Genomic DNA, 24,996 nt, shown 5'->3' with positions numbered 1-24,996 from the left:
AGAGAGACTTACATAGATTTAATCTACATGGGAAGTAGAAAGTAAAAAAGGAGAAGATCTTCTGAGTAAATTGGGAGCATGGGGACCTTGGGGGAGGATTGAAGGGGAGGGGAGAGGCAGGGAGGGGAATAGAGAAAAATGTAGAGCTCAATAAATATCAATAAAAATAAATAAATAGAGATCTGACGATTCTGGCTGTACGCCTAAAAGAACTGTGAGCAGAGTCGGGCATAGTGGCACAGGCCTTTAACTAGAGGGTGGAAAACAAAAGAGAGCGAGTTAGTAACAAGCCTCCGTTATCGGTAAAGTATTTATAATTAATAACATGTCTCTGTATGGTTATTTGGGGATGGGCTGCTGGGGCAGGAAAGTCTGCTTTTATCATTATTTATAGTTTTATTATGTTATATATATATAGTTTTATTTAGCGAAAAGAGGGGAAATGTTTTGGAATGTCCCTTACACTGTGTGAAGATATGCCACTGTATTTGGTTTAAAAGAAAGCTAAATGGCCAATGGTTAGCAAGATTTTCGGGGCAGAGAAGATGCTGGGAAGAAGGCAGCAATTACCAGGGCTCATAGTAAGCTGTATGGGCATTATAAAGTAAAGATAACCAAGTCCTGTAATAGAACTTAGATTAAAAGTTATGGGTTAATTTAAGTTATAAGAGCTAGTTAGCAACAAGCCTAAGTTATTGGCCAAACTTTCTGTGCCGTGATTTGGGAGCTGGCTGGAGGGGCAGAGACAGACTCACAACAGTGTGGGTATGAGTGTGTGTGCGAAGTGTGATGGTGTATATGTGTGAATGAGCACATGCAGCATGCCACAGCTACTGGAGATCAAAGGTCAGTTCATGGGAATCAGTTCTCTCCTTCTACCATGTGGGTCTTAGAGATCCAGCTCAGGTCATCAGACTTAGTAGCAGAATTTGCGATCACCTACTGAGTCACTTTGCTGATTCCTAATGAACATTTAAAAATATATATTAATTTATTTCCTATATGTGTATGCATGTGTATGCATGAGTATGTATGTGTACCACATTCGTTCAATGCCCATGGAAGCCAGCAGAAGACATCAGATTCCCTGGAACTGGGATTACAGGCCAAAGTAAGCCAACTGATGTGGATTCTGGGATGCTCAGGGACCTGGTTTTGCCAGTGACTTTCAGTGTTGAACTACTCAGCAGCATTTGGGCCTCAGTTCCAATGGTGAAGCAGTGTGTTTTCTCAACCCACTCACCCAAACTTATTTATAAGGCACAAGATAAATGTGGAGAGGGGCCTGGAGAGATGGCTCAGTGATTGAGAGCAATGGCTGCTCTTTCAGATGTCCTGAGTTCACATAGTGGCTCACAACCATCTGTAATGAGATCTGGCGCCTCTTCTGGCCTGCAGACATATATGCAGACAGAACACTGCATACTTAATAAACAAATGAATCTTTTTTAAAAAAAGAAAAAATCTGTATAGAACATGGCGTGTGTGTGTGCGTGTGTGTGTAGAGATGGGTCTGGTGGCATATTCTTTTTTGTTGTTGTTTGTTTTGTTTTTCAAGAGAGGATTTCTCTGTATAGCCCTGGCTGTCCAGCAGCTTTCTGTATGCCAAACCAGCTGTGACCTCAAGAGATCCACCTCCCTCTGTCTTCTTAGTGATGGGATTAAAGCCATGGACCACCACCTCCCTAGACTGACACAGTCTTTTAATCCCAGCATCAAAGAGGCTGAAATAGAGGATTGCAATTTCAAGACCAGCCTAAGCTGTAGAATAAGTTAGAGACCTAGACTATATAACAAGATAGTATCTTCACAAATAGTTGGGTTTTGTTGCTATTTTGTTGTTGCTGTTTGCTTTTTCTTTTGTTTTTCTTTTTATTTGTGTGTGTGTCTGATTGTTTGCCTGGGGTCAGTACATCTGTATGCAAGTGTGTGTTGAGACCCAAGTTTGATGTCAGGAATCATCTTCAATTGATCTTCTGCTTTATTAATTCAGGCAGGGTCTTTGTCTTAGTTGGGGTTGAAGAGATGACTCAGCAGTTAAGAGCATTGCCTGCTCTTCAAAAGGTCCTGAGTTCAATTCCCAGCAACCACATGGTGGCTCACAACCATCTGTAATGAGATCTGGCGCCCCCTTGAGGAAGAGACCTGTTCAGTTGTCCTCATCAGTTTAGACCCTGAAGCCCAGTATGAACAAGTTCAACAGAACTGCTATGTACCAGCTGCCCATGCCTGCTTCAGCATTGCCAGGGCATAAACTTCATTTCATTTCTTTGTCTTAGTTACTATTTTTGCTGTCCCTGATCCTGTAGCCCTCCCTCTCCGATACCCCCTTTCTTTTCTTTATTCACTCTAGGACTCCAGCCCATGAACTAGTGCTAACCACATTCACGGTGGGCCTTTCTCCCTTCATTATGGTAAAGTAGAAAGTCCCTCTCACACGTGTTCAGAGGACTGTCTCCTAGGTGTTCCTCCATCTTGTTAAACTGACAATGAATATTAACAATGACAGGTGGAAGGCCTATAGGTTCCTCTGACTCTCCAGAAGATAAAAACACTCTTGGACCTCGGGCCAAGTGAGAGAGGCAATGCAATTGGTCCAGGCACACAGGAGAAACTGTCAGGACATCCATGGAGAGGAGACCAAACCTCCCTCTCTTCAGACAGGTTGGTCCTCACCCCGTGCTGGCTGATGCATGGCATCCTTCCAGGCTCCCCACTTCTTCACATGTTCCTCCCTGGCTGCCCTAAATCTCATGACCCTGTAAAACCATATGGACACCACACTTGCCAACTGAGGTTGCGGTATCTGCCCCTGTTCCTCTCCAAGACCCGAGTCTGCAGACAGAGGAAGGAAGGATTCCAGAGGGCTATGAGAACAAAGGGGGTGTGTATATGACTTTGGTTTCAGTTTGGGAGGATGAAAGAGTTCTTGAAGTAGGTGACAGTGACAGTTACACAACATGTGTGTAATTCATGCCTCTGAACGGTTTTAAAAATTTTTTTATGTGTATAGGTGTTTTGCAGGTCTGTATATTTGAGTACCTGGTACTCACAGAGGCTGGGAGAGGACACCAAATTCCCTGAAACTAGAATTGTACATGGTTGTAAAACACAAGATAGGTGCTGGGAATTGAACTTGCTTCCTCTAGAAAAGTACCTGGTGCTCTTAACCACTGAGTCGCCCCTACAGACCCTAAACGGCTTTAAGAAGTTTGTTTGTGCATGTGTGCACATATACACATGTATACATATATGTATAGACTCAGGCATGCAACTTCATTCACTGGGATATAGGGTAAAAGGTCTTACAAAGCCCACCAATTCCTGAGCTTGACCCAAGATCAGGCCACAGAATCCCACCAATCCCAGGCCACTCTGAATAGCTGCTCCCCGCCACCAAGAAAGCCTGTATGAAGCCTGCCTTCTGCTCAGCTCTTTGCTGCTTCTGGATGAGCAGAGGCGGCCATCCTCTTGTGTCTTTCCCAATAAGTCTCTTGTGTGAGGTTTGTTGTGCCGTATGACTTTGGTATTCTGCCTTTCCTCAGAGCAGCAACACCTCCATCAGGGAAGCCTTTCATCTCTGAGCTGCAACAGTTCCATTGGAGAACATTTCCCCTCCAGAGCCTGAACACTGTCATAGGGGAAGCCTTTCCCAACTCAGACCTGTAACATTTCCACAAGCTGGCAGAGAACAGCTTGCAGGGGTCCATTTTCTCCTTCTGCCATGTGGGTGCCAGAATTGTCTCTCAGACTGGAAGACCAGTGCCTGTTGAGTCTTCTGACCAGCCCGAAAATGATACATTTTGTATATAGTTTTCATCATATTAATAATATTTTCAGAAGGCTTATGGGGCATGAAAGCACACGCCTCTAATCCCATACTGAAGAGGCTGAAGCAGGAGAGCCCTCATATGTTTGAGGGGACCCTGGCCTACATAGCAAGTTTCAGGGCAGTGAGGATAAACTGCAAGATTCTGTCTCAACGAGAAAAAAAAAATAGGAGAAGGGAACAGGAATGGAATGTTGGACGTGACCGAGACAATGCAGGGATTTGAACTTCCCTGCAGTGAGTTCAAGCCTCCACGGCCTGGAGCCTGTCCACACCACAGCCTCTCTGTCTCCCTTGACACTGGCCTTTCGCTGATGTGAAACCCATGGGAGGCAGAGGAACAACGCTCTGCAACTCTTCTGAACCTTGAGTTCAAATAGAAGCTCGTTTGCTCAGAAAAGCTTCAGGAATCTCAAGTAGCAGGCAAGGCCCTGGCTTCCTCCCCCTCCTCTGTCACACCAAACTGGTTGCTGCTCACGCTGTCACCTCTGACTTGGTGTACACCAACTTTTGACCAGCTTCCCTTTCCTTCTCTGTCTTCCTGGAAAACATTAATAATCCCCTAAGGCAAAGTTACTGGGCCCTTTATGGGATGTCTTCCCAGCATACCCGAATGTTACCCTCAGTGTCTAAGAGCAGTGGGAAGCCCAACTCCTCTGTATGTGTGCTGTATGGTGACCTTAAGGGACCTGTCTCCTCTAAGGCTTTGCCATTGAGTTCTGACACATAAGTAAGGCTAGGAAATGTGCTCGTTCCTTCTCCTCAGTTCCCCACATGACCTTGTTCCCCTGCTAGGCCTATTCTCTCACTGTTTAAGTGAAGGCTATCTCCTGCCGAGTAGCTCTTAGGTCATAGTCACTGAGAGGGTATAAACCATGGTATAAAGACTTGACTCACGAGGGGGGGGGGCTAGATGTATGAACTCTGTACTTCAGGATTGGGTGCCATCCTGGGAGGTGTCTTTTGGGATCATATCCTGTTCCATGTGCCCCACCAGAGCTGACTGTGACCTTTCTAACCATGAAACTTGTTCCCTGTCAAGATCAGACCCTTCCTCTCCTGAGACCCACTCCAACTTCATTTGGCCTTTTTTGTTTTTGTTTTTTTAAGACAGGGTTTCTCTGTGTAGCTCTGGCTGTCCTAAACTAGCTCTGTAGACCAGGCTGACCTCAAATTCAGAGATCTGCCTGCCTCTGCCTTCTGAGTGCTGGGATTGAAGGCATGCGCCCCCACCAGGCCCTCATTTGGACTTACAATGCTTGATGTTCAGCACATTCATCCTGCTCCAAGCCATCCACAGTTGGGCACCCCATGTAGCTGTCACTAAAAGCAGAAGCAGTCGCTGAGTCAGCTGTAGGCCAAATCCACCCATTCTGCCCTGGGAGACACAGTCATAAATACACAAATTATAGGGCAGAGTCAATGTACACAGAAACCCACATCTTTTGCTTTTCATAGCCTGTGTACCCCACAGGGCAGCTGTGCAGAATGAGGGCCACTCACAGGTCAGAGTGCTCTCACGGACCCAAAGGAGCGAGTCCTCCATCTGTAGCCCACTCCCAAGAGCACTTCAAGTCCAGGCTTTGACGCTGCCTGTTCTGTGATCCTGGAAGGAGCCTTGGCCCCTCTAGAGCCACAAGCTTCTGTACTCACGGCCCCATATGGGATCATATAACTGAAAGTAAGGGTCCCAAAGGACATCTTGACAACAGTGAAGTTTCTGAATGTTCCACAACCAAAAATTAATAAACCAGGTAACAAACACGAGGTATTTCTGGTGGAGATTGGCTAGGCTGCATGCCGCGAATTCATGGCCGTCTTAGTTCTGAACACATGACGTGTACAGGAACACTCCCTAAGACACTTGGCCCCAGATCAAGACCTGTATGCAGTGAGTTGTAGCATCCTTACTGTGCCTACAAAGCTTTCTGTTTGTTCTGGTCTGAATGTGAAATGTCCCTGTCTTAGGGTTTCTATTGCTGTGAAGAGACACCATGACCATGCAACTCTTTTTTTTTTTTTTCAAGACAGGGTTTCTCTGTGGCTTTGGAGCCTGTCCTGGAACTAGCTCTTGTAGACCAGGCTGGCCTCGAACTCACAGAGATCTGCCTGCCTCTGCCTCCCGAGTGCTGGGATTAAAGGCGTGCGCCACCATCGCCCAGCGCATTGGCTCCGATTTTTATTTTTAAAATTTATACTTGGTTTTCTCAGAGACAGGGTCTAATTATATATTTCAGGCTGGCCTTGAACATGCTATACAGCCTACAGCCTACTCCAACCTTGAACCTCACATCCTCTTGCCTCGGGTTTCTGAGCGCTAGGATTATGGGTCTGTGCTACCACAATTTTTTAAAGTCTTAGAGCACTGAAGATTCCCAGGGTCACTCTTGGGTTGTTCACATATACACACATGTGTAGTTACATACATTCAAATATGTACACACACACACACACACACACACACCACGTGCTCATGAAAAGAAAAACAAACAAATGAACAAAAAACTAGTGAATTTTCCAAAGTTTACAGGTCTAGTTGGGACAACAGTGAGACTTTGGATGACTGCTGCCCCTGAAAGAGGCTGGGAATGCTAAAGCAGAGGCAAAAAGAGGCATCAGCAATGGAACAGGTAACCAAGACCTTCCCAGGGCATTTGGGCTGCACCTCAGAACAGCTGAGTTCCCCAGAAATAGAATGTAGTATCGACAGCTGACTAGTTCCATAAGCTTGTTATAAGGATTCTGAGGGCAACAGCCATGTTTATGGATTTCTTCCCAGTTTGTATCAGAATCTAGGACAGACTTCAGACACAAATATTTTTATCCAAGGCATACAGAAAAGAATGAGAAAGGGGAGCTGGAGAGATGGCTCAGTGGATAAGAGCATTGCCTGCTCTTCCAGAGGTCCTGAGTTCAATTCCCAGCAACCACATGGTGGCTCACAACCGTCTGTAATGAGGTCTGGTGCCCTCTTCTGGCCTGCACGCAGACAGAACATTGTATACATAATAAATAAATAAATAAAAAAAAAAGCAGCTTTAAAAAAATGAGAAAGTCCAGGTGTGGTGGTACAATGTACCTCTGAGTTCCAGACCACTATATAAGAGAAACCCTGTCTTGAAAAACAACCCTGTCTTGAAAAACAACATATAAAACACACACACACACACACACACACACAGAGAAATAGAGAAAGACAGAACAACTGTTGGACTCTGGCGTCCAAACACTGAGGAGTCGCCCCCAGAGACCATCTCACACACTACAGCCGATGGAAAAGCATGAGGATTTTATTAATTCTGTCATGACAGGGTCCCCCAGCATTCGGGAAGCCGAGGGACCTCGAATAGCGGGTATAGTCTACTTTTAAAGGGGCTACAGAAGCAAGGGGGCTTGTTCTTTGACTATTCTGATTGGCTTATTTGAAAGGGCTATTACCAATAATTGACTGGAGAGCTGTTGCCAGATCAGATGAGCATACGTATATGGGTAATTGTTCAGGAACTGAGTACTTGCGAGGGTAGCTGTTAGGTCCTTGGTTCCCAGGGGAGGAGGGGAAGCACTATGGCACAGAGGCTGAGAGGATTCAGAATTGTCAAAAATGGCTTCAGGATTGTCTTAAAGTCTCACACAACGATGACAAACCAAAAAACAAAACAAAACAAAACAACAACAAAACAACCAAATTGAAAAACCAGGAGTGGAGGAGATGGCACAGTGGTTCAGAGTCCTGGGTGCCCAGGGTGCACGCCTTTTCTTCAGCACTTGGGAGGCAGAGATAGGCAGATCTCTGAGAATTCAAAGTCAGACTGGTCTACAAAGCGAGTTCCTGGGCAGAGAAACCCTGCCTCGAAAATCGAAAACAACAAAAAAGCACTATCTGCCCTTCCAGAGAACTCACGTCCAGAGCACCCTAACCATGGTGGCTCACAAACCTCTTTAACTCCAGCTGGATTCTGGAGATCTAACAATTTCTGCTGGCCTCTACAAGCACCAGGCACCAAATACATACATGCAGGCCAAATACTCATACACATAAGATAGTTTTAAATACTCAAAGGAGGCCAGCATGGTGGTGCACATCTTTAACACCGGTACGGGACAAGGCAGGAAGAATTCGAGGCTAGCCTGGTCTACAAAGTGAGTTTCAGGCCAGCCGGGAAAACACAGTGAGACCCTGTCTCAAAATAAAAAGAAAATGTTATGAATATGATGTAGCTCCGTAACAGGTTTGTCTAGCACGTTCAAGGTATCCTCACCGAAAAAAAAAAATGTGTTCAAACGGTAGACTGAGAAGAGTGGAAATGGACGTCCTGGAACGCAGCGACACACACACGTCCAAACATGCGAACGTCTCTGGGAGCCATTATTCCCAAGAGACACGCACGCACTCACGTACGCACGCACGACCCAACGCCAGGCAGGGGGAGGGGCTGATCTGCAGAAACCCAGAGGCTGAGATTCCAGGCGGGGCTAACAGGTAGACCTGGCACGTAAGTTTCCTCCCCCAACTAGAGCGTGCTAAGTTACGTCACATCACTTCCGGTCTGGTAGGTAAGAGCGGGAAACAAAAGGAGACGGAGGACGCATGCGTCGAGTGGGTCCCGGAATCTGGTGGATTCTTCCGTTCAGGCCTGGGGAAGCGCTTCCGGGTCGCTGCCGGCTGCCGGCTCTTGGCGCGGTAAGTGCGGAAACGAAGCTGTTGCCGTCTCCTTGCTCGTTCTTTCTTCCTGCTTCCAGAGAAACCCCGTTCCTTTGACTCGCCTCCCCAGCAACTCTTCTATTCCGCTCCTTGACGCTTAACGACATCCTGCTCATTGGCCGCTTCCTTAAATCTAAGCCCCACCCATTACACAAGTTCCGTCATTCACTGGTTTCACTTCCTGTCACCCAGCATTTCTTTCAGTTAATTGGCTTCAGCCAGGCCGCGCGCATTTTTTGCGACTAGCATCCCTATTAGGGCAAAAACCTGTCAGAGACCCGCCCCTGCCTCCTTCCTGTTGGTCAAGCTCACAGTTATTATTATAATGAGCAAAGAATGGGCGGTGGTGGGTAGGGTTTTAGGATACAGATTCTGTCAGTACTTTTGGGATGAGGGTTGGCGCTGTTTTCCTGTCACACGGGCCTGGGAAGCTTTGGTGTAGGGAATGGCAGCGGCTAGTTCTGCGTGGATCAGATTAGAACAAAAGATAGAGTAGAGCCGAGTGTGATGGCTGGTGCACGCCTTTAATCCCAGCATTCGGGGGCTGAGGCATGCGGATCTCTGTGAGTTTGGGACTAGCCTGGTCTTTATAGTGAGTTCCATACTAGCCAGGGCTACTTAATGAGACCCCATCTCATTGGGAAAAAAAGGGGGGGGGCACCAATTCTGGTTTTTCTGTGCTCTTGCTACATCGCTGGACTAGGATCCCTTGTGTATGTTCTAAATAAACCCCACCCAGCGTGCGACCTAAAGTCTAGCCTACCTGTCACTGGGTCTTATGAGCTGATAGATTTTAAATCACCTTCTTGATGGCCTTCCTGGGCTTCAGCTTTAATCCACAAAGTTGATTTTATTTGTTCTCTTACATGTCAGTTCATCATTCATTCTTCTGCTTATTGTCTGTCTATTTGTCCATGCTTCCTAGTTGTGTGTAGTGTAGTTTCACTGGTCGGTGAGAGGTGGTTCATGTCCAAAACATTTTTGCACTGGTTGGATGTGATATGAATCAAAAGAGCAAAGAATGGGTTTTATGATGTCTCTGTGTGTGTGTGTTAAAGGAGACTTACTGGATTCCTGCTAGTGCTAATTTTGTAAATAATCACAATGCCACATTCCATCTCTGGCTCCCAGTCTCTTCTCTCCTTAAGCAGCAAAGAACTTTATCCATTATTTTGTTTTGTTGTCAGAATAACTAAGGATGATATAATTGTTATTATCCCCATTTTTACAGATGAGGAAACTGAGGCCCAGAGAGGTTAAGTGTATTGGCCAAAGTCAAACAGCTAGTAAGTGATGGAGCCAGGACTCAAACTCAGGTCTGTCTGATTTCGAAAGGGAAGGGAAGCTTCTCTGCTGCCTTCCACTCCACCCCACCCCTAAATCAAATTACAACTGCATCAGAACAAAACAAAACATACTCACTTGACCCTCTCCCTCAGCTTAGGGGCCATGTCCACCCTGTTCCCGTCACTGTTCCCTCGTGTGACTGAGACACTGTGGTTTAATCTGGATCGACCCTGTGTGGAGGAGACAGAGCTGCAGCAGCAGGAGCAGCAGCATCAGGCCTGGGTGAGTGAGGACCTAGCTCAGCATGGAGACAACCTTACCTTATCCTGGAGACCTGCTTGGAAAAGCATTTCTCTCTGAGTTGGGATCAGTCATGCTGGGTACTTGGAGGCTGAAGTTCTTATTTTGTGGAGCCCTAACTGCTTGAGGGAACATAGGACTTCAGGGCTAGATTACTTGTCAAGCTCCAGATAGCCTAAATTCTATCTATATTTAATCACAGGACTTAATGATTTTAACTTAATTACTTACAAGATGCCATATTCCAGGCTGAGTGTCTCACTTTACTCTCTCCAGAATTATATGAGAAACCTGAGGCCAAAAGACTTCACACACAAGTTTTATAAAGAGCAGATGACAGGAGAAAAGGGGTCGAATCTTCCTGAGAACTGGGTGTGGGGGGAGAGAAGCTTTGTTTCAACATTTGGGGATCTTGGAAGGGATAGAGTACGCCAGTCCCATGCCCTTGACCTGCTCTGCTTGGGCCTTGGCCCTACTTTTCCCCAAACTCCTTTGCCCACAGCTCCAAAGCATCGCAGAGAAAGACAACAACCTGGTACCTATTGGCAAGCCAGCCTCAGAGGTGAGTGGCCCCAGTGGGTGGGGACGATATGGAGCCCAGTAGACCAGGGCTTCATTTTAATTTAATGGCCTTGCTTCTGACTCAGAACACTTGTTCTTAATAAGAGTAGACAGCAAAAGTGGGAACTTGAGGGGGTAGGCATTAGGCCTAGCATTAAGGTCCTTCATGTCATGCAGCCGCCTCCCATACTCAAGGTGGGCAGGGTTGGAAAGGAGGAGGCTCCCTGTAGGCTAGCTCTTGACCTGGCCCAGGTAGCCCTGAGACCTCCAGACTCTCTCTGGCCCCACCAGCACTATGATGATGAAGAGGAAGAGGATGATGAAGATGACGAGGACAGTGAAGAGGATTCAGAAGATGATGAGGACATGCAGGACATGGATGAGATGAATGACTATAATGAGTCCCCTGATGATGGAGAGGTCAACGAGGTAGGCGGGGTGTAGGGAGTGCCTTTGTTCCTGCCCCCGATCTAACTGATGGCCGAGGGATGCAGAAACCCTGGCTCTACCCAGGGGCAGGATCTGGGCTGAGACTGGCTGAGGCCCCTCCCCACCCACACCCAGCCTCCTCTTCAGGTGGACATGGAAGGCAACGAACAGGATCAGGACCAGTGGATGATCTAGGTAGACAAGCCAAGGTGGCCTCAGGGTGATTCCAGGCCACCCCAACCTATCTTACATCCACAGCCTCAGCCCCTCAGCCTGCAGAACCAGCTGTGATTGTAGTGTCTAAAGCTTACCCTCAGGCACTGTCTCTGCTGCTTCCAGGACAAGGTCTCCTTGGGCCCTCCCAGGCCATCAGTCTTCCCTTGAATCCTGAGAGCCTGAGCCCATCCCACCTTCCTGGCTGGTACCTCATTCCTTGGTTGCCAGGTGTGGTCTCTTTCTAACCCTCTTTAATAAAGACACAGGACTGATTCTTTTCCCCAATGTCTATTCCCTGTTTGTTGGTGGGACCCAGAGGAGTCCAGTTATCTTTTCTTGGACAGTGGGAAGGGGTCATTTAAGGGATCTCAGGCAAACCTAATGGATCAGGTGGGCTAGGATCGGAGGCCAGGCTTCTGTGATTGATAATTCCTGTGGCCTAGCTGGCACCTGGATGCTCTACGGGGCCTCATTGTCTGCAGCTGCCTCTGATTCCATCCAGAAGCTGTCTGAGTCCCACAGCTGGGAGGCTCTGGGGGCTCTGCCAGCCAGCTGTCTTCTTTTTGTTGTAATTTATTTATGCTTAGAGATTTTTTGTATGTATGTGTGTATGAATATCACATGTGTGCCTGTGCCATGTGAGTGCTGGAAATTGAACCTGAGTCCTCCAGATAGGGAGCAGCAGCCAGTGCTCTTAACTGCTGAGCCATCTTTCCAGCCCTTAATATTAAGAGAATAAGCAATCTCAGAAGAAGGAAGGACTCACCTGGAGGGAGCAATTGCTAACAGAACAAGGGCTCAGGACTCCTGCTTGCAGTCTCCAGTTTTCTAGGAGAGGATCTTGTGGGACCAAGAAGACTGATAGAATTTGACACTTTGGATTGATATAGAGGTTGGGGGCAGGCCGAGTTGAGAAGAAAGCTTCCCCAGCCTGAACCTAGCATATGCTGGACACTAAACAAAGGGAAAGGGGATATTCTGAGGTCCTTGCTTGAGTGGGGTTGGGGTTGTATCAGTAAATATCCCACCCAGGTCCTGGATCTCAGCCAGGTCCAGCATAGGTGAGTTGGGCTATGCCATCCTTGATGGCAGGGAAGTCTGGGAGGCTGGTGTGGTGGAGGCGACAGCGATAGCGGCCGCAGCTCTTTGTGTATTGTAGGAAGCGCGGTGCACCAGGGAAAAGCACATGGTCAGCCAATACAGTGGCACCACTTGGGAGTAGGGCATGGGCTTCCAGGAGCTGTAGGTCCCGTAGATAATAACGAGGCCGATGTGCCAGCAGCACCAGATCTGCCCGATTCAGCTGGTACTGAGCTCTCAGGCGTGGGATCACTTCCTCTGCGCTGCCCGCAATGAGCTCCACCTGTGGGGAAAGCCATGGTGAAGGTGAGAATAGGAAGGACTGCCTCCCCTCTCCTGACCCCCATGACAGACTGATCTCATGCCGGCACTAGTCTAGGCCTGCACAAGTGTCTCCCATTTCCTCCGGCCTCAGAAATTGAGTAGTCAGCATCAGTATTGTAATTCCTAGTATGTGCCGTGAAGAAGCTGGGAATCACAGGATGTGCTGTACCTGAGGTCACACAACTAACTGAACAATAAGATTTGGACTGAGATTTGCTTGGCTGTGGAGCGCTTCCTCTTAGCTGCTGCCGTTATAGTCCGTGAAAATAAGAGCAGATGACTCGGGATTGAGGGAGTAGGAGGAACATGCCCTCCAGGATGCCAGCTGCCTGAGTGGAGCTGCTTCCTTGAATGGGAGACTTTCCCAAAAGAAACTGGCCCCAAGCTGAGGAGATGGAAGCTGACCATTTGCTCATCGAAGCCAGCCAGCCGGATGAGTTTTTCAGCCACTGCTGCTGTACGAGGGTCCCGCTCCACAGTGAGAAGGCGACTCCCAGGGGGCAAAGCCCGCGCAATAAACAGTGTAGAGTATCCGCAGTAGGTGCCCAGCTCCAGCACACAAGCAGGGGCCTTCTCTTGCACCAGCCGCATCAGAATCTGACCTATGGGGTAAGATGGCTGTTGTAGAAGAGATCTAAACCAAGTGTGCCCGGTATCAAACATGCCGCTGTGCTTGCTTCATGCTGTATTTATACATGAGGCTGACAGGCTGACTGCCCTTGCCCACACCTACCTCCATCCAAGCGTTCTAGACTCAGTTTAAATGTTCCTTCCTCCAGGGGGGTTCAGGCAAAACAACCCCCTTATCTTCAAGGCTCCTGGGACACTTCCAGTTTCATCCTCAAACCCCTGTACTCCCTTATTGCTCATTGTGGTTTTGATTTTGAAATTGGCTAAGTCTCAGAATACTTAGAAGTACTGTGCTGTCTAGACAGACAGCTATCCTCAGTTGGATGTGGAAGCCTCTGGTAGGAAAGAAAATCTAGTACAGATAACTACAAAGTTCTGAGTTACGATTCCCCCCTGTGTTATGCTCTCTGGGGCCAGCATTTGTGGCTGGTTCACCTTCTGTGACTTCTACCTCCTCCCTCAGCACCTGGTACAAAGAGTGGCAATAAATGTCTGCTGGATAATTGAATAACTTGGTCCAGGCTTCTCATTTCCAAATGAAAAACAAAAGTCATAAACACAGGCGTGAAGCTTCCTACGTACCCAGCAAAGCAGTGAATACCAGATACCAGATCTTTCCCCACTATCTTTTCCTTTTTTTTCTTTTTTGGTTTTTCGAGACAGGGTTTCATTGTAGCTATCAAGCCTGTCCTGGAACTAGCTCTTGTAGACCAGGCTGGCCTCGAACTCACAGAGATCCGCCTGCCTCTGCCTCCTGAGTGCTGGGATCACTATCTTGGGATTATTTCTGGAACAGAAGGCTGGAGAAGGGAACGCTGACCTTTCACAGGGCCCATGTGACTCAGGTACTCGCAGCAGCTGCTCCAGTGGTCTAGAGTGGTGAGGATGTGACCAGGGTCTCCAGGCAGAGCATGGGTGAGCACGTAGCTGAAGGCCCGTTCCTCAGTTCGAAGGCCTGACAGGCAGTCCCTGAAGCTCCTCAGCAGGACTGTGTGCAGCAGCAGTCGGAGATGGTGTCGGCACCTCACCAGCAGTGTCACCACGAGTGGCAGGAGTGCCAGTGCGATGGCAGGGGACATTGTTCCTACCTGAGTCCTAGGACAGAGGGAGGCTGGGAGGGAGACCTACGTGCACTATTTGCCTGTCGTTTGTGCAGCCTTTATCACTTTCTGTTACCACACTTGTCCAAACCATGGTTCACAAAGACTGACTTTTGGTTTATCGAGACACCATTTCTCTGTAGCTTTGGAGCCTGTCCTGGAACTAGCTCTTGTAGACCAGGCTGGTCTCGAACTCACAGAGATCTGCCTGCCTCTACTTCCTGAGTGTTGGGATTAAAGGTGTGCACCGCTGCCACCCGGCTGAGAGACGGATTCGAATCCAGCCTATGTGCTCTGCACTCGTCACGCCGTGCTGCTTGTGGTTGGTTAGTGCCCAGCCACAGCTGTCTCCCTTTCTAGTCCTGACAGGGTCCATTTCTGTACTGTTCCTACACCCGCCCATTTTCGTACCTCCCTAACATCATTCCTCTTCAGGACCTTTTCATCAGTTTCTTGGCATATCTTCCTCCTATAATCTCTGATCCATTATAGTGTAGCCAAAGAAAAAAGCTTGCCAGACACTGGTGACACATGCCTCTAATTCCAGCACTCAGGAGGTAGAGGCAGGAGGATCTCTTTGAGTTCAAGGCTACCCTGGTCTACAGAGTGCTTTCCAGAGCAGCCAGGGCTACATAGAGAAACCCAGTTTCAAGAAAGAAAAACCAAAATAAACCAAAAAAAAAAAAAAAAAAAAAAAAGACAAAAGCTTTGTCTTCAAATCCCGTCATGCTCTCACCATGCTTTACTTTATTAAAAGGATCAAACACTATGCCTGGGCCTGGAGAGATGGCTCAGTGGTTGAAAGCACTTGCTGCTCTTGAAGAGGATCTCAGTTCAGTCCCAGAACTCACATGGTGGTTCAAAGACATCTATAACACCAGTTCCAGGAGATCCAACCCCCTCAAGGGCTCACCCAGTGGTGAACACGAGTATAAGCAAAACAAAACAAAAAAAAACCTTAGCAAAAAAACTAAACAAAACAGGGCTGGAGAGATGGCTCAGTGGTTAGGAGCATTGCCTGCTCTTCCAAAGGTCCTGAGTTCAATTCCCCGGCAACCACATGGTGGCTCACAACTATCTGTAGTGAGGTCTGGTGCCCTCTTCTGGCTTGCAGAATATTGTATACATGACAAATAAATAAATATTAAAAAAAATACATACACACACACACACAAACCGAACAACAACAACAAAAATCCCAAACATTGGAGAGCTGGCTCTATGGTGAAAATCACTGATTGCTCTTCAAAGGCCCTGGGTTTGATTCTCAACACCAGCATCTGGTTAATCACAACTGTCGGTAACTCCAGTTCCAGGGGATCTGATGCCCTCTTCTGGTCTCCACAGACACTGCATGCACATGGTGCACAGAAGTCATCCATACATATGAAATAGAAATAAAATCTTTTAAAAGAACAAAATAAGTACTATCCATGGTATTTTGGTGCGCACTTGTAATCCCATCATGAGGAAGGCCAAGGTAGAAGGATCTCAAGTCAATGTGAGCTACATCTGAGACCCTGTCTCAAAAATAAACTCAACCTACCAAGTTAATTCTATCCAAGGTCTCTTTCTGTCTGCTCTTCTCTTGAGGTGTTTGTCCTCCTTGGTTCTATGTATTTTCTCCAGTCTGTCTCAGCTTTTCTATTTCCCCAATAAGAATTCGCCTCGTAAGTGAAACATGCACACACACACCCCACTTTTACACTATCCAGCTTTCCTCTCCAGGACCCTTTAGGGGATAGCTGTCCTTTTTCCTCCCACTGCCCCCCCTACCCAGATCTGACCTTGGCAGACTGTTTTTGCAAGACCTTTAGTTGGAAGGGGAGTGTATGCTAAAATTTAGAGTATATGAATGAATGTAAAAAGGTTTGTGATATGGGCAGGAATTGGTGGGATTGGGAACCCACAAGGCCCTGCTTACCTGGGCTGAAGGCTCCTAGAAAAGACCAGAGTACCAGAATGGGAAGTCCTTGAGAGGAATAACCCTGAAGAAGGAGACTGGACCTGATTTCAATTATTGATGCTGAGGCTGTTGTTACCTGAGACCTGTTGCTCAGGTTACCAGGCCCAGTGACAAACTTCAGCTGCCTCCTTTTTTCAGGTACCCTAGAGAAACTTAGCAGAACTCTAGGGTCTTAAAGAATTAATAAATGCTGATAGGCCTGGTGACATCTCCCAAGCCCTTGGGATCAGGACATGGGGCATGATACAAGCCAAAATAATTGAGACATATTTACTCAGTTCAAAATCCAAGTTTTCTGTAAGTGTTAGGGCATAGGTCACAGAGAAGTTAGGCTGTCTTTCAGTGGCTCACATTTGGTAGAAGTGATGAAGTCAGAAACTCAATAAAATTCAGTGTGATCACTAGACTAGGGAATTCCACAATTGTGAGGGAGTGGCACACTATAGCCAGTAAATATTTGTGGTTTTGTTTTGAAGATTTATTTATTATGTATATAGTGTTCTACCAGCATGCCAGAAGAGGTTGTGAGCCACCTTGTGGTTGATGGGAATTGAACTCAGGACCTCTGGAAGAGCAGCCAGTGCTGGTAACCTTTGAGCCATCTCTCCAGCCCTTGGTGTGTGTGTGGGGGGGGTTAATTTTTTGTGTATTCAGCCGGGCAGTGGTGGCACACACCTTTAATCCTAGCACTGGGGAGGCAGAGGCAGGCGAATCTCTGTGAGTTTGAGGCCAGCCTGGTCTATAGAGCAAATTCCAGGACAGGCTCCAAAAGCTACACAGGGAAACCGTCTTGAAACAGGAAAACAAACACAAAAAAAGAAAAAAAATATGCGTATTCCTGGTTGATCTGCATGTGTGTCTATACACGGTGTACATGTTGTAATGAGTCCAGAAGAGGGCACCGTTTATCCTGGGACTGGAGTTGGATGATTGTGAGCCACCAAGTGGGTTTTGGGAAATTGAACTCCGATCCTCTGGAGGCAGCAGTCAGTGCTTCTCATCACTGAATCGTTTCTAGCCCAAGCATTTGCTAATTAATAAGTAAATACCACTGGGTTAAGTAAAGGGAGGAAAAGTGCTCAGAATAGGATCAGAGAAGGTTTGTATTTGGGCTGTAATCCATAACGTGGAGGGAGGACTGTCTGTCATCTGCCTGTGCAGGCATAATTCACCTTAATCAAGAAACTGCCAAACAGGGGACTAGAGATGTTCAGTGGCTAGAAGCCGCCTGCCAGAAAGTTTGACCACCTGACTTCAATCCCTAGAAAACACATGGTGGAAAGACACAACTAACTTCCACAAGTCATTCCGTGATCTTCACACGTTCAGCCTAACACGTGTTCACACTCATATACGTACACAGTTTTGCCGGGCATACAGACGTACATGTAATCCTAGCACTCGGAAGGCAGAAGCAAGTGGTTCTCTAAATTTGAGACCAGTCTAGTCTACATAGCGAGTTTCAGGCTAGCCAGGTTACAAGGAGAAACCTTGGTCACACAGATACAAAGAAACTGGCAATTGGCTCTCGAGGGAAGCGCGTCCCTCCCGTGGCGCTGAACAGTTTATCTAACAGAGTTCGCACCCACAAAGGTGGCCTTGACACCACGTGATCTCACAACTCACACTCCGGCCAGGCGACCGAAGGATTCAGAGCCAGAGACTGGGAAAACAAAATCATGTGACCCGCCCCTCAGGTCACGTGCCGCGCGCCCTGCTCGTAGGATGCGCTTTTCCATTGGTCGGCTATGGTCACGCGGAGGGGCGGGACCGGAAGTCGCGATTTGGCAGTGGCGTCCTAGAGGTTCTGGGACAGGCTGGGCGGGGGAGGGGAGCTGGCGGCAGCTGCGGGTCATGTGACCGGAAAGGCTCCTGACGGACGCCGTCCCTCCTCGGCGCCGCCTGAGCGCCCGGCCCGACCCCGCCATGGGGTGCTGCTATAGCAGCGAAAACGAGGACTCGGACCAGGTGCGGCGCGGCTGGCGGGTTTGGGACTGTGGGCTACGACCGCGGGACTTGGGGCCCAGAAAGAAGCCCGCAGCGGCCGGGAGCCGGACTGCAGGCTCACGGAGTACGGAGGCCTGGAGGGGACAGATTACAGAGAGGACGCCGAGCAGGGCTCCTACCCTCCTAGGGATCCTGGTCTTATTCCAGCCTAGGGTGGCACTGGCCGCCGCCTGACTCGGCCCCTCCCCTTCCACTTTCTGATACCCTCAGAACTTTCACAGCTTGAAGCCTCAGGCTGGGTGCCTGGGACGCATTCGCTTTCCCAGATTCCTATCCCTTCACTGCTGCTTGTATAAGTGGACTTTACGAACCCGTTCTTAGAGATAGGTAATTTGAGGCACTTAGTCTCCTGAGATAAATAAGAAATTGATGGATGTTAGAGATGTAATGTCATCGCTGGCCTGGTGTCGGAAGGCCTCTGGAAGTTGGTGGCATTTGAGTTGGTCAGTGAAGAATTTATTTAGTAGAGTGGAGACGTCGGGATGTCAGGGAAGCAGTAGAGTTTAGCTTCGACCGACATGGAGGAAAGAGGGGATAGGGAGTTGATTTTGTTTATGTGTTTGGCTTCCTGTTCCCAGTCTGTGCCTGAAGGTTCCTCTAGCTAGAGACTGCCACTCAGAAAAATGTGACTGTAGAGTTATTCCCTTGGAGAAAACATTAGCTTGGAGAGACTTACAGGGTTTTGTATTTGAAGTTTTCCATCTCCCCCTTGGTGCACCTCATTCCTCTGCACACCGCAATCCCTGCCCCACCGGGACAGGCCACTGGCCACACCTTTTAGAGTTGCCTAAAGCCTGGGTTCTGCTTCCTACACAGAGTAGGCACCGAGCCACAGAGAACAGTTTCCCCGGGCTCGTGGAGGGTACAGTCAGAATAAGTGACATCACTGTACTTGAGAGGTGGTTTTTTCACCAGCGAACTGTAGTTCTTGAAACTGCAGTTCAAGAAAACGTGATTTGTTTGGCAGGGTGATTGGTTCCGGATCCTCAAACAAGTTATTTGACCTGAATTTGACAAGCCGTGTAGCAAGAATCTTTTACTTTATCCAGGCCTATTAAAGGAGAGAAGAGCATAAACAAGAACCCATCCCAAAACATCCAGAAAGGAGAGGGCAGTATTCCTGCCTGATGACAGAGCTGTGGCCTGGTGGGAAGAGGACCAACTTCCCCTGGTTGAGTCTCATTTCTGGCTGAGACAAAGGCTCATGTAGTCCAGACTGGCAAACCTGCTGTGTTGTTGAGGATGGCCTTGAACTTGTGATTCTCCCGTTTCTGCCTGAGTCCTGGGATCATAGGCCTGTGCCATGGATGTCCAGTTTATTCAGTAGTGGAGATCAAACCCAGTGCTTTATGCTTGCTAGACATGTACCAATAGGGTCATTTCCCCAGCCCTCCTGTCCCCCTGCCTGCCCCTTTATTATAAGAAAGCCATCCCTCTTGGCTTACGCTTAAAATCCAACACTTTGGTGACTGAAGTGGGGAACGGCTTCATGTTTGGGGCCTGTCTGACTACATAGTTTGGGGCCAGTTTTGAGGTACATAGCGAGCCTATCTCAAAGCAAAAGAGAAATGTACAAATATTAAGGTCTTTAGAAGGCTTTTACATTACCTGTCATATGAGTTAATATCTGTTTAAAGCTGAGGAAAAAGCTCAGAGGGTCTAAGGTTTAGTTAACATTAGAAGTACTCTAGCCAAAACCGGGTGGTGGTGGCGCACACCTTTGATCCCAGCACTCAGGAGGTAGAGGCAGGCGGAGCTCAGTGAGTTCGAGGCCAGCCTAGTCTACAATAGCTAGGCTCCAAAGCTACAGAGAAACTGTGTCTCAAAAAAACAAAACAAAGAAAATGAAATAAAAATGAAGTAATCTAGTCATGGTGTGTTCAAGCACAAGACATGGGCTCTCTGCACTGAAGAAGTTGCAGGCAGACGCTGTGGGCTAAAGTAGATGGTGAGATCTTAACTCAGGCTGTACTGGCTTGGGAGGCAAACTTACTCCGTGTACCACTCATTCTTTGGGAGTCAGGTGATGTCAACTTTTTTTGGGGGGAGTGGGGGTGACTCTAGCCTTAACTGGCTTGGAACTTGCTAGATAGACCAGTTTGGTTTTAACTCACGGATCTTTTTGCCTTCCATGAGTGCTGGGATTAAAGGTGTCCACCACTACTCTTGGCCCAGTTTGTCTGCTCTTTGGGGTTGCTGGGCCTCTTCAGGAAGTTAGAAAGATAACCTTGTTCTTGAACCCCTGATGGGGGAATGGGAGTGATGATGACACTGTGGTCCTGCAGGAAGATGTCAGGACTGGGGATGGAAAAACGGACGCAGGAAGCATTGTGGGTCTCGTTAGGAGCTAGCAGCTAGCTTTCCTTAGAGATCCTTTCATCTTTGGCATTTTATCTTTCTAGCCTGTTAATACTGAAGAGGGAGAAAGGTTGTCTGGGAACCTAGAGATAAATGGGGCAGAAGGCCATAGATGCTTCCTTTTGCCAGGGTGAACTGAGTCAGATGACCTGAGGAGGAAGGGCAAGGTGGAAAGGCTGAGCCTGTGTGGGGTGGGGCAGGCAAGACAGGAGGAAGTAGCTCTCTGTAGGGTGAGTTGTGGGTAAGGGATCAGCTCCTGCAGCAGGGAAGCTGGGAGGAACTGAGACAGGCTGGGAGGAGAGTGCTGAGACTGGCAGTTGGCCACAAAAATTGATGGGTCAGCATTAGCTGGCATTCCCTCCTTTACACTCTATTCCTCCAGAAGTGGCCTACATAGACATCAGCAGGTCTGCTTATCCAGACTGCACCTGACACAACACCAGCGGGATTTGGGGCTGATGGACTCAAGGCAGTGTTGAGCCTAGAAAGCAGTAGATTAGAACAGGGATCTGAACCAGGACAAGGAAATAGTTGTAGAAGATAGACCTGGTTTAATTCTAGATTCATTCTGGTGGTTATGGTTGTCTATATAGGCTAATAATAGCAGGGCTGCGAAAGACTGAGGAGGATGTTGGGGAAAGAGTGCAGTTTGGCAGGGAGGAGCAGATCCACTGTTCCTCTGAGGTCAGCACATGCCAGGTACCAGGCTACAGGAGGGTGAACGCTCAGAACATACCCGTAATCTCAGCACTGGGGAAGGTAGAATCTGGACACTGGCAAGTTCCAGGCCAACTTGGTTATATAGTACCAGGGCAACCTAGGGAACATGGAAAGACTGTGTTGTGTGCATGTGTGTGTTGTTTCTTGTGATGGCCTTACAGAGATCCTAGAGAACGAAGAGAGGATAATGGCTGTGTCTCAGTTGTGGGCTAGGAGTTTCTGCCTTAAGGTAATATAAGGCAAGTGCCAGTGGGCCTGATTTGTCTTGGGGTCCAGGGCCTTGTCTGGCTTCAACAGGGCCTCACTGTGTTGGGGGACAGCTGGGAAGTACTTCCAGTGAACCAGGAAGGCTGTTCTTGGGTTCTGACTTGTATCCATTTCTCCTTTACACCCTTATTTTGTTGGTACTTTCCCACTTGCTCAGGCTTCTAGTTTCCAGTAGCCTCCAGTAGGTGTTGAGCAGTTCACACTCAGGCTGCAGGACTGCTGGCAAATGCCTGCTTTGTTCCTTCCTGAATGTTTCCGGTTCTCTAGGTTCATCCTAGACCACCACCAGCTTTGGGCCAGTCAGAGACTGGATATTTTCTGACTTTGGACACTTTGAGTTACCTTTATAAAAATAGTATTTAAAGGTCAGAGCTGGTCTGAGGAGAGGACCTGTGAGAAGAAATGAAGTTTAGACTTAAGGTCCTGGGGCTGACTTTTTTCTACTGGCCCCTTCTAGGATCGGGAGGAGCGGAAGCTGTTGCTGGACCCCAGTAGCACCCCCACCAAAGCCCTCAATGGAGCTGAGCCCAACTACAACAGCCTACCTTCAGCTCGCACAGATGAACAGGCCCTGCTTTCTTCTATCCTTGCCAAGACAGCCAGGTGAGTGTCACGGGACCAGGCAGGGGCAGGGGACAAGGTCACTAGGGAGAAATGCCAGTGGGCAGCTGGGAGTATTCGTGTCAGATATCATTGGACTTGAACTAGCACTGACACTTGTCTGTGCCTCTCGGAAGCAGCTGTCATGTCTTCTCTGTCTCTTCTCTTCAAAGCAACATCATTGATGTGTCTGCTGCAGACTCCCAGGGCATGGAGCAGCATGAATACATGGACCGGGCAAGGCAATACAGGTGAGCACAGTGCCAGCCTCCTAGTCATTCCTTGCTAGCTTTGGAGTCTGGTCCCCGTCCAGGCTCTTCATTTGGGTGCAGCCCAGAAGACTGACTACAGATCACTTAGGCGCCTCAGGCGTTCAAGTCAGCCCTGTTTGCCCAATATATTTGATCAAGGGTGATCAGGCCAAAGGAGTACAGCCAAGTGAGTTTGTGATGAGCTGTACCCTGTCACCATGGTCCCCTGGCCATGGTAAGTGAGGCTTGCTGGGCAGGGTAGGGCAGGGCAAGTTTTGGCCTAATTGTCTTTCCATGACCCCTCCCCTCTTGGCCAGTACCCGCTTGGCCGTGCTTAGCAGCAGTCTGACGCATTGGAAGAAGCTACCACCGCTGCCGTCTCTCACCAGCCAGCCTCACCAAGTGCTGGCCAGCGAGCCCATCCCCTTCTCTGACTTGCAGCAGGTGAGCACTCCTGGCCTGTCCCCTATCCCCTTCCCACACTGCTTCACAGAAGGGAGGGAGCCTGGCCTATGGTGAGCCCAGCTTATTCCCACCTTGTTCTCTTAGTTGTTATAGCCTTCTTAGTTCTTCCCCACACCCTTTAGTCTTCCAGCATCTGCTTCCTCTCTCCCGCCCTCCCTCCTCTCTCTTACTCCTACCAAAGATAAAACCCAGGACTTTGTGCATGCTAGGCAAGTGTTCTACCAGTAAACTACAACCTAACCCTTGTTTTTTTTTTTTTTTTTTTTTTTTTTTTTTTTGACTCACTTTTACAGCTCCCGATTTAGTCCCCTGAGTTATGGGNAAAAAAAAAAAAAAAATCAAAAAAAAAAAAAAAAAAAAAAAAAAAGAAGAAGAAGAAAAGAAGAGGAGGAGGAGGAGGAGGAGGAGAAAAGAGGAGACCAGGAGCTAACAATGACAGAGATGAAGATCCCCCTGGGCAGCAGCAAAGTCAAGCTTGTAGGAACACTTGGACAACATGGTAGAGGTCCTCACTGCCCTGACTGGTAGGTGTTTTCTTAGCCATGCCAGATTAGTTTAGGCAGTTTTCTTTTGCCTAAACTTTTTTTTGGCTTAGGAAAATCTATAGGTATTCAACAATTCACTATTCTTTCCTTTTTCCTGTGGTGTTAGGGATAGAATGTACATTTATTGCACATATCTGACAAGCTCTTACTGAGCCATGTCTGCAGCCCTCAGTCATCTCTTCTAGAACTACAAGAATTTAGCTTAGGCAGAAGCTCAACCTACGGTAGTACCTACATTTTAAATTATATATTTAATTAAAAATTACATGTATGGCTGTTTTGCCTGCATGTATGTTTGTGCACCAGTTATGTGTCTGGTGCTTATGGAGGCCAGAGGTCAGATCCCCTGGGACTGGAGTTATAGACTGTTGTCAGCCATGGTGTAGGTACTGAAGATTGAACCTAGGTCCTTTGGAAGAGCAGCCAGTGCTTTCAACTGCTGAGACATCTTTCCAATCTCTCTTTTTTCTTTTTTGGTTTTCTTTCTTTTTTTTTTTTTTTTTTTTTTTTTTTTTTGAGAGGACTCACTGTTACAGCTCCCGATTTAGTCCCCTGAGTTATGGGATTACAGGCAAGCACCATCACACCCAGCTCTTTCTGGCTTTCAGTCCTTCATCAATCCTTTTATTGCTATTTCATCTTCCACTTTCCCAGTTCTCCCTCTCATGTCTGTTCTTTTCCTCCCTGGCTCCTCTGCCTCAGGTCTCCAGGATAGCTGCTTATGCCTACAGTGCACTTTCTCAGATCCGTGTGGACGCGAAAGAAGAGCTGGTTGTACAGTTTGGGATCCCGTGAAGAAAGGGGTCCTGGGACAGCTCTTTCCTCCTCTTCATCCCGTCTCCACCCCACCTCTTCTGGCCCCAGCCTCACTGTGGCATTCTACAGTACTTAACCTGCTACTAATCACGGAGAAGAATGTGGAGGAAGAGAATAAGGCTAGAAGCCTGAGCAAGTGAGGACTGAGCAAGGGAGGGAGAACCGGTGGCCACTGGTCTTCAAGTCCTGGCTGGGGTGAGGTTAGGGCCAAGAGGACAGGGCCTGGCAGATCTTCACGGTCATTGGGAAGATGGAGATACCACTGTAAGGGTGAACAACGGGAGACCTAGGGGAATCCCCTTTCCACCCTTTCTCTTGGCCTCCAATTCACTCCTGTCCCATTCTCTGACTTGGTGCTCAGAGGCACCTCACTAGGGATTATGACCAGGGTCTAGATGAGCTTGAATCCGAATTGAGTTTGTATATCTAGCACCCTGGGTTTTTACGTGTTTGGTCTTTTTGTTTTTGTTTGTCACCCCTCGATAAAGGAAGTCCATTCATTTGTGTTGCTGGCTCAGCCTGCTCTGTCCTGCCCACTACTCC

At 48.0% G+C, this 24,996-nt stretch overlaps 3 protein-coding genes across 11 annotated transcripts; 2 read left to right on the top strand and 1 right to left on the bottom strand.

Annotated features, from left to right (window-relative positions):
- Positions 1-8,128: 8,128 nt before the first annotated feature.
- Anapc15 (anaphase promoting complex subunit 15) lies at positions 8,129-11,609 on the top strand. 8 transcript variants are annotated; one of them, XM_050122586.1, is made up of 6 exons: positions 8,129-8,510; positions 9,763-9,847; positions 9,976-10,100; positions 10,621-10,680; positions 10,971-11,108; positions 11,244-11,609. In XM_050122586.1, exons 3-6 carry the CDS (start codon positions 9,981-9,983, stop codon positions 11,301-11,303), a joined length of 378 nt encoding a protein of 125 aa, XP_049978543.1. In that variant the 5' UTR covers positions 8,129-8,510; positions 9,763-9,847; positions 9,976-9,980; the 3' UTR covers positions 11,304-11,609. The 8 variants fall into 8 exon arrangements, with proteins under 8 accessions (XP_049978543.1, XP_049978542.1, XP_049978538.1 ...); XM_050122585.1 differs by having other exon boundaries at positions 8,132-8,510; positions 9,763-9,817; positions 9,971-10,100; XM_050122581.1 differs by having other exon boundaries at positions 8,149-8,510; positions 9,971-10,100.
- Positions 11,610-11,761: 152 nt separating this feature from the next.
- Positions 11,762-16,637, bottom strand: Tomt (transmembrane O-methyltransferase). Of its 2 annotated transcripts, none has more exons than XM_050122572.1 (4): positions 16,383-16,637; positions 14,179-14,453; positions 13,134-13,330; positions 11,762-12,687 (listed from the first exon to the last, which is right to left on the bottom strand). In XM_050122572.1, exons 2-4 carry the CDS (start codon positions 14,435-14,437, stop codon positions 12,367-12,369), a joined length of 777 nt encoding a protein of 258 aa, XP_049978529.1. In that variant the 5' UTR covers positions 14,438-14,453; positions 16,383-16,637; the 3' UTR covers positions 11,762-12,366. The 2 variants fall into 2 exon arrangements, with proteins under 2 accessions (XP_049978529.1, XP_049978530.1); XM_050122573.1 differs by having other exon boundaries at positions 14,179-14,469; positions 16,383-16,576.
- A 1,593-nt stretch (positions 16,638-18,230) lies between these two features.
- On the top strand, positions 18,231-24,958 carry Lamtor1 (late endosomal/lysosomal adaptor, MAPK and MTOR activator 1). Its single transcript, XM_050122578.1, has 5 exons — positions 18,231-18,392; positions 22,234-22,379; positions 22,550-22,627; positions 22,945-23,071; positions 24,340-24,958. The coding sequence occupies exons 1-5, from the start codon at positions 18,351-18,353 to the stop codon at positions 24,430-24,432; spliced, it is 486 nt and encodes a 161-aa protein (XP_049978535.1). The 5' UTR covers positions 18,231-18,350; the 3' UTR covers positions 24,433-24,958.
- Positions 24,959-24,996: the final 38 nt, after the last annotated feature.

The sequence above is a fragment of the Alexandromys fortis genome, unplaced genomic scaffold, assembly GCF_014885135.2.
Source record: "Alexandromys fortis isolate MF-2015 unplaced genomic scaffold, M_Fortis_MF-2015_v1.1 scaffold_209, whole genome shotgun sequence".
Taxonomy (NCBI): Eukaryota; Metazoa; Chordata; class Mammalia; order Rodentia; family Cricetidae; genus Alexandromys; species Alexandromys fortis.
The sequence above is the reverse complement of the archived record's forward strand: the minus strand, read 5'-3'. Positions and strand labels throughout refer to the sequence as shown.

Bases quoted from the DNA above. Each gene is read 5' to 3' on its own strand.
- Anapc15 (XM_050122587.1), top strand. From the start codon at position 8,418: ATGCGTCGAGTGGGTCCCGGAATCTGGTGGATTCTTCCGTTCAGGCCT. The intron at 9,818-9,975 runs GTAAGTGATGGA...CCCTCAGCTTAG, and splicing joins TGGCCAAAGTCAAACAGCTA to GGGCCATGTCCACCCTGTTC. The intron at 10,101-10,620 runs GTGAGTGAGGAC...CTTTGCCCACAG, and splicing joins AGCAGCAGCATCAGGCCTGG to CTCCAAAGCATCGCAGAGAA.
- Tomt (XM_050122572.1), bottom strand. From the start codon at position 14,437: ATGTCCCCTGCCATCGCACTGGCACTCCTGCCACTCGTGGTGACACTG. The intron at 13,331-14,178 runs GTCAGCGTTCCC...CTTACCCCATAG, and splicing joins TCACATGGGCCCTGTGAAAG to GTCAGATTCTGATGCGGCTG. The intron at 12,688-13,133 runs GTCAGCTTCCAT...CTTTCCCCACAG, and splicing joins CTGGCTTCGATGAGCAAATG to GTGGAGCTCATTGCGGGCAG.
- Lamtor1 (XM_050122578.1), top strand. From the start codon at position 18,351: ATGGGGTGCTGCTATAGCAGCGAAAACGAGGACTCGGACCAG. The intron at 22,628-22,944 runs GTGAGCACAGTG...CCTCTTGGCCAG, and splicing joins GACCGGGCAAGGCAATACAG to TACCCGCTTGGCCGTGCTTA. The intron at 23,072-24,339 runs GTGAGCACTCCT...CCTCTGCCTCAG, and splicing joins CCTTCTCTGACTTGCAGCAG to GTCTCCAGGATAGCTGCTTA.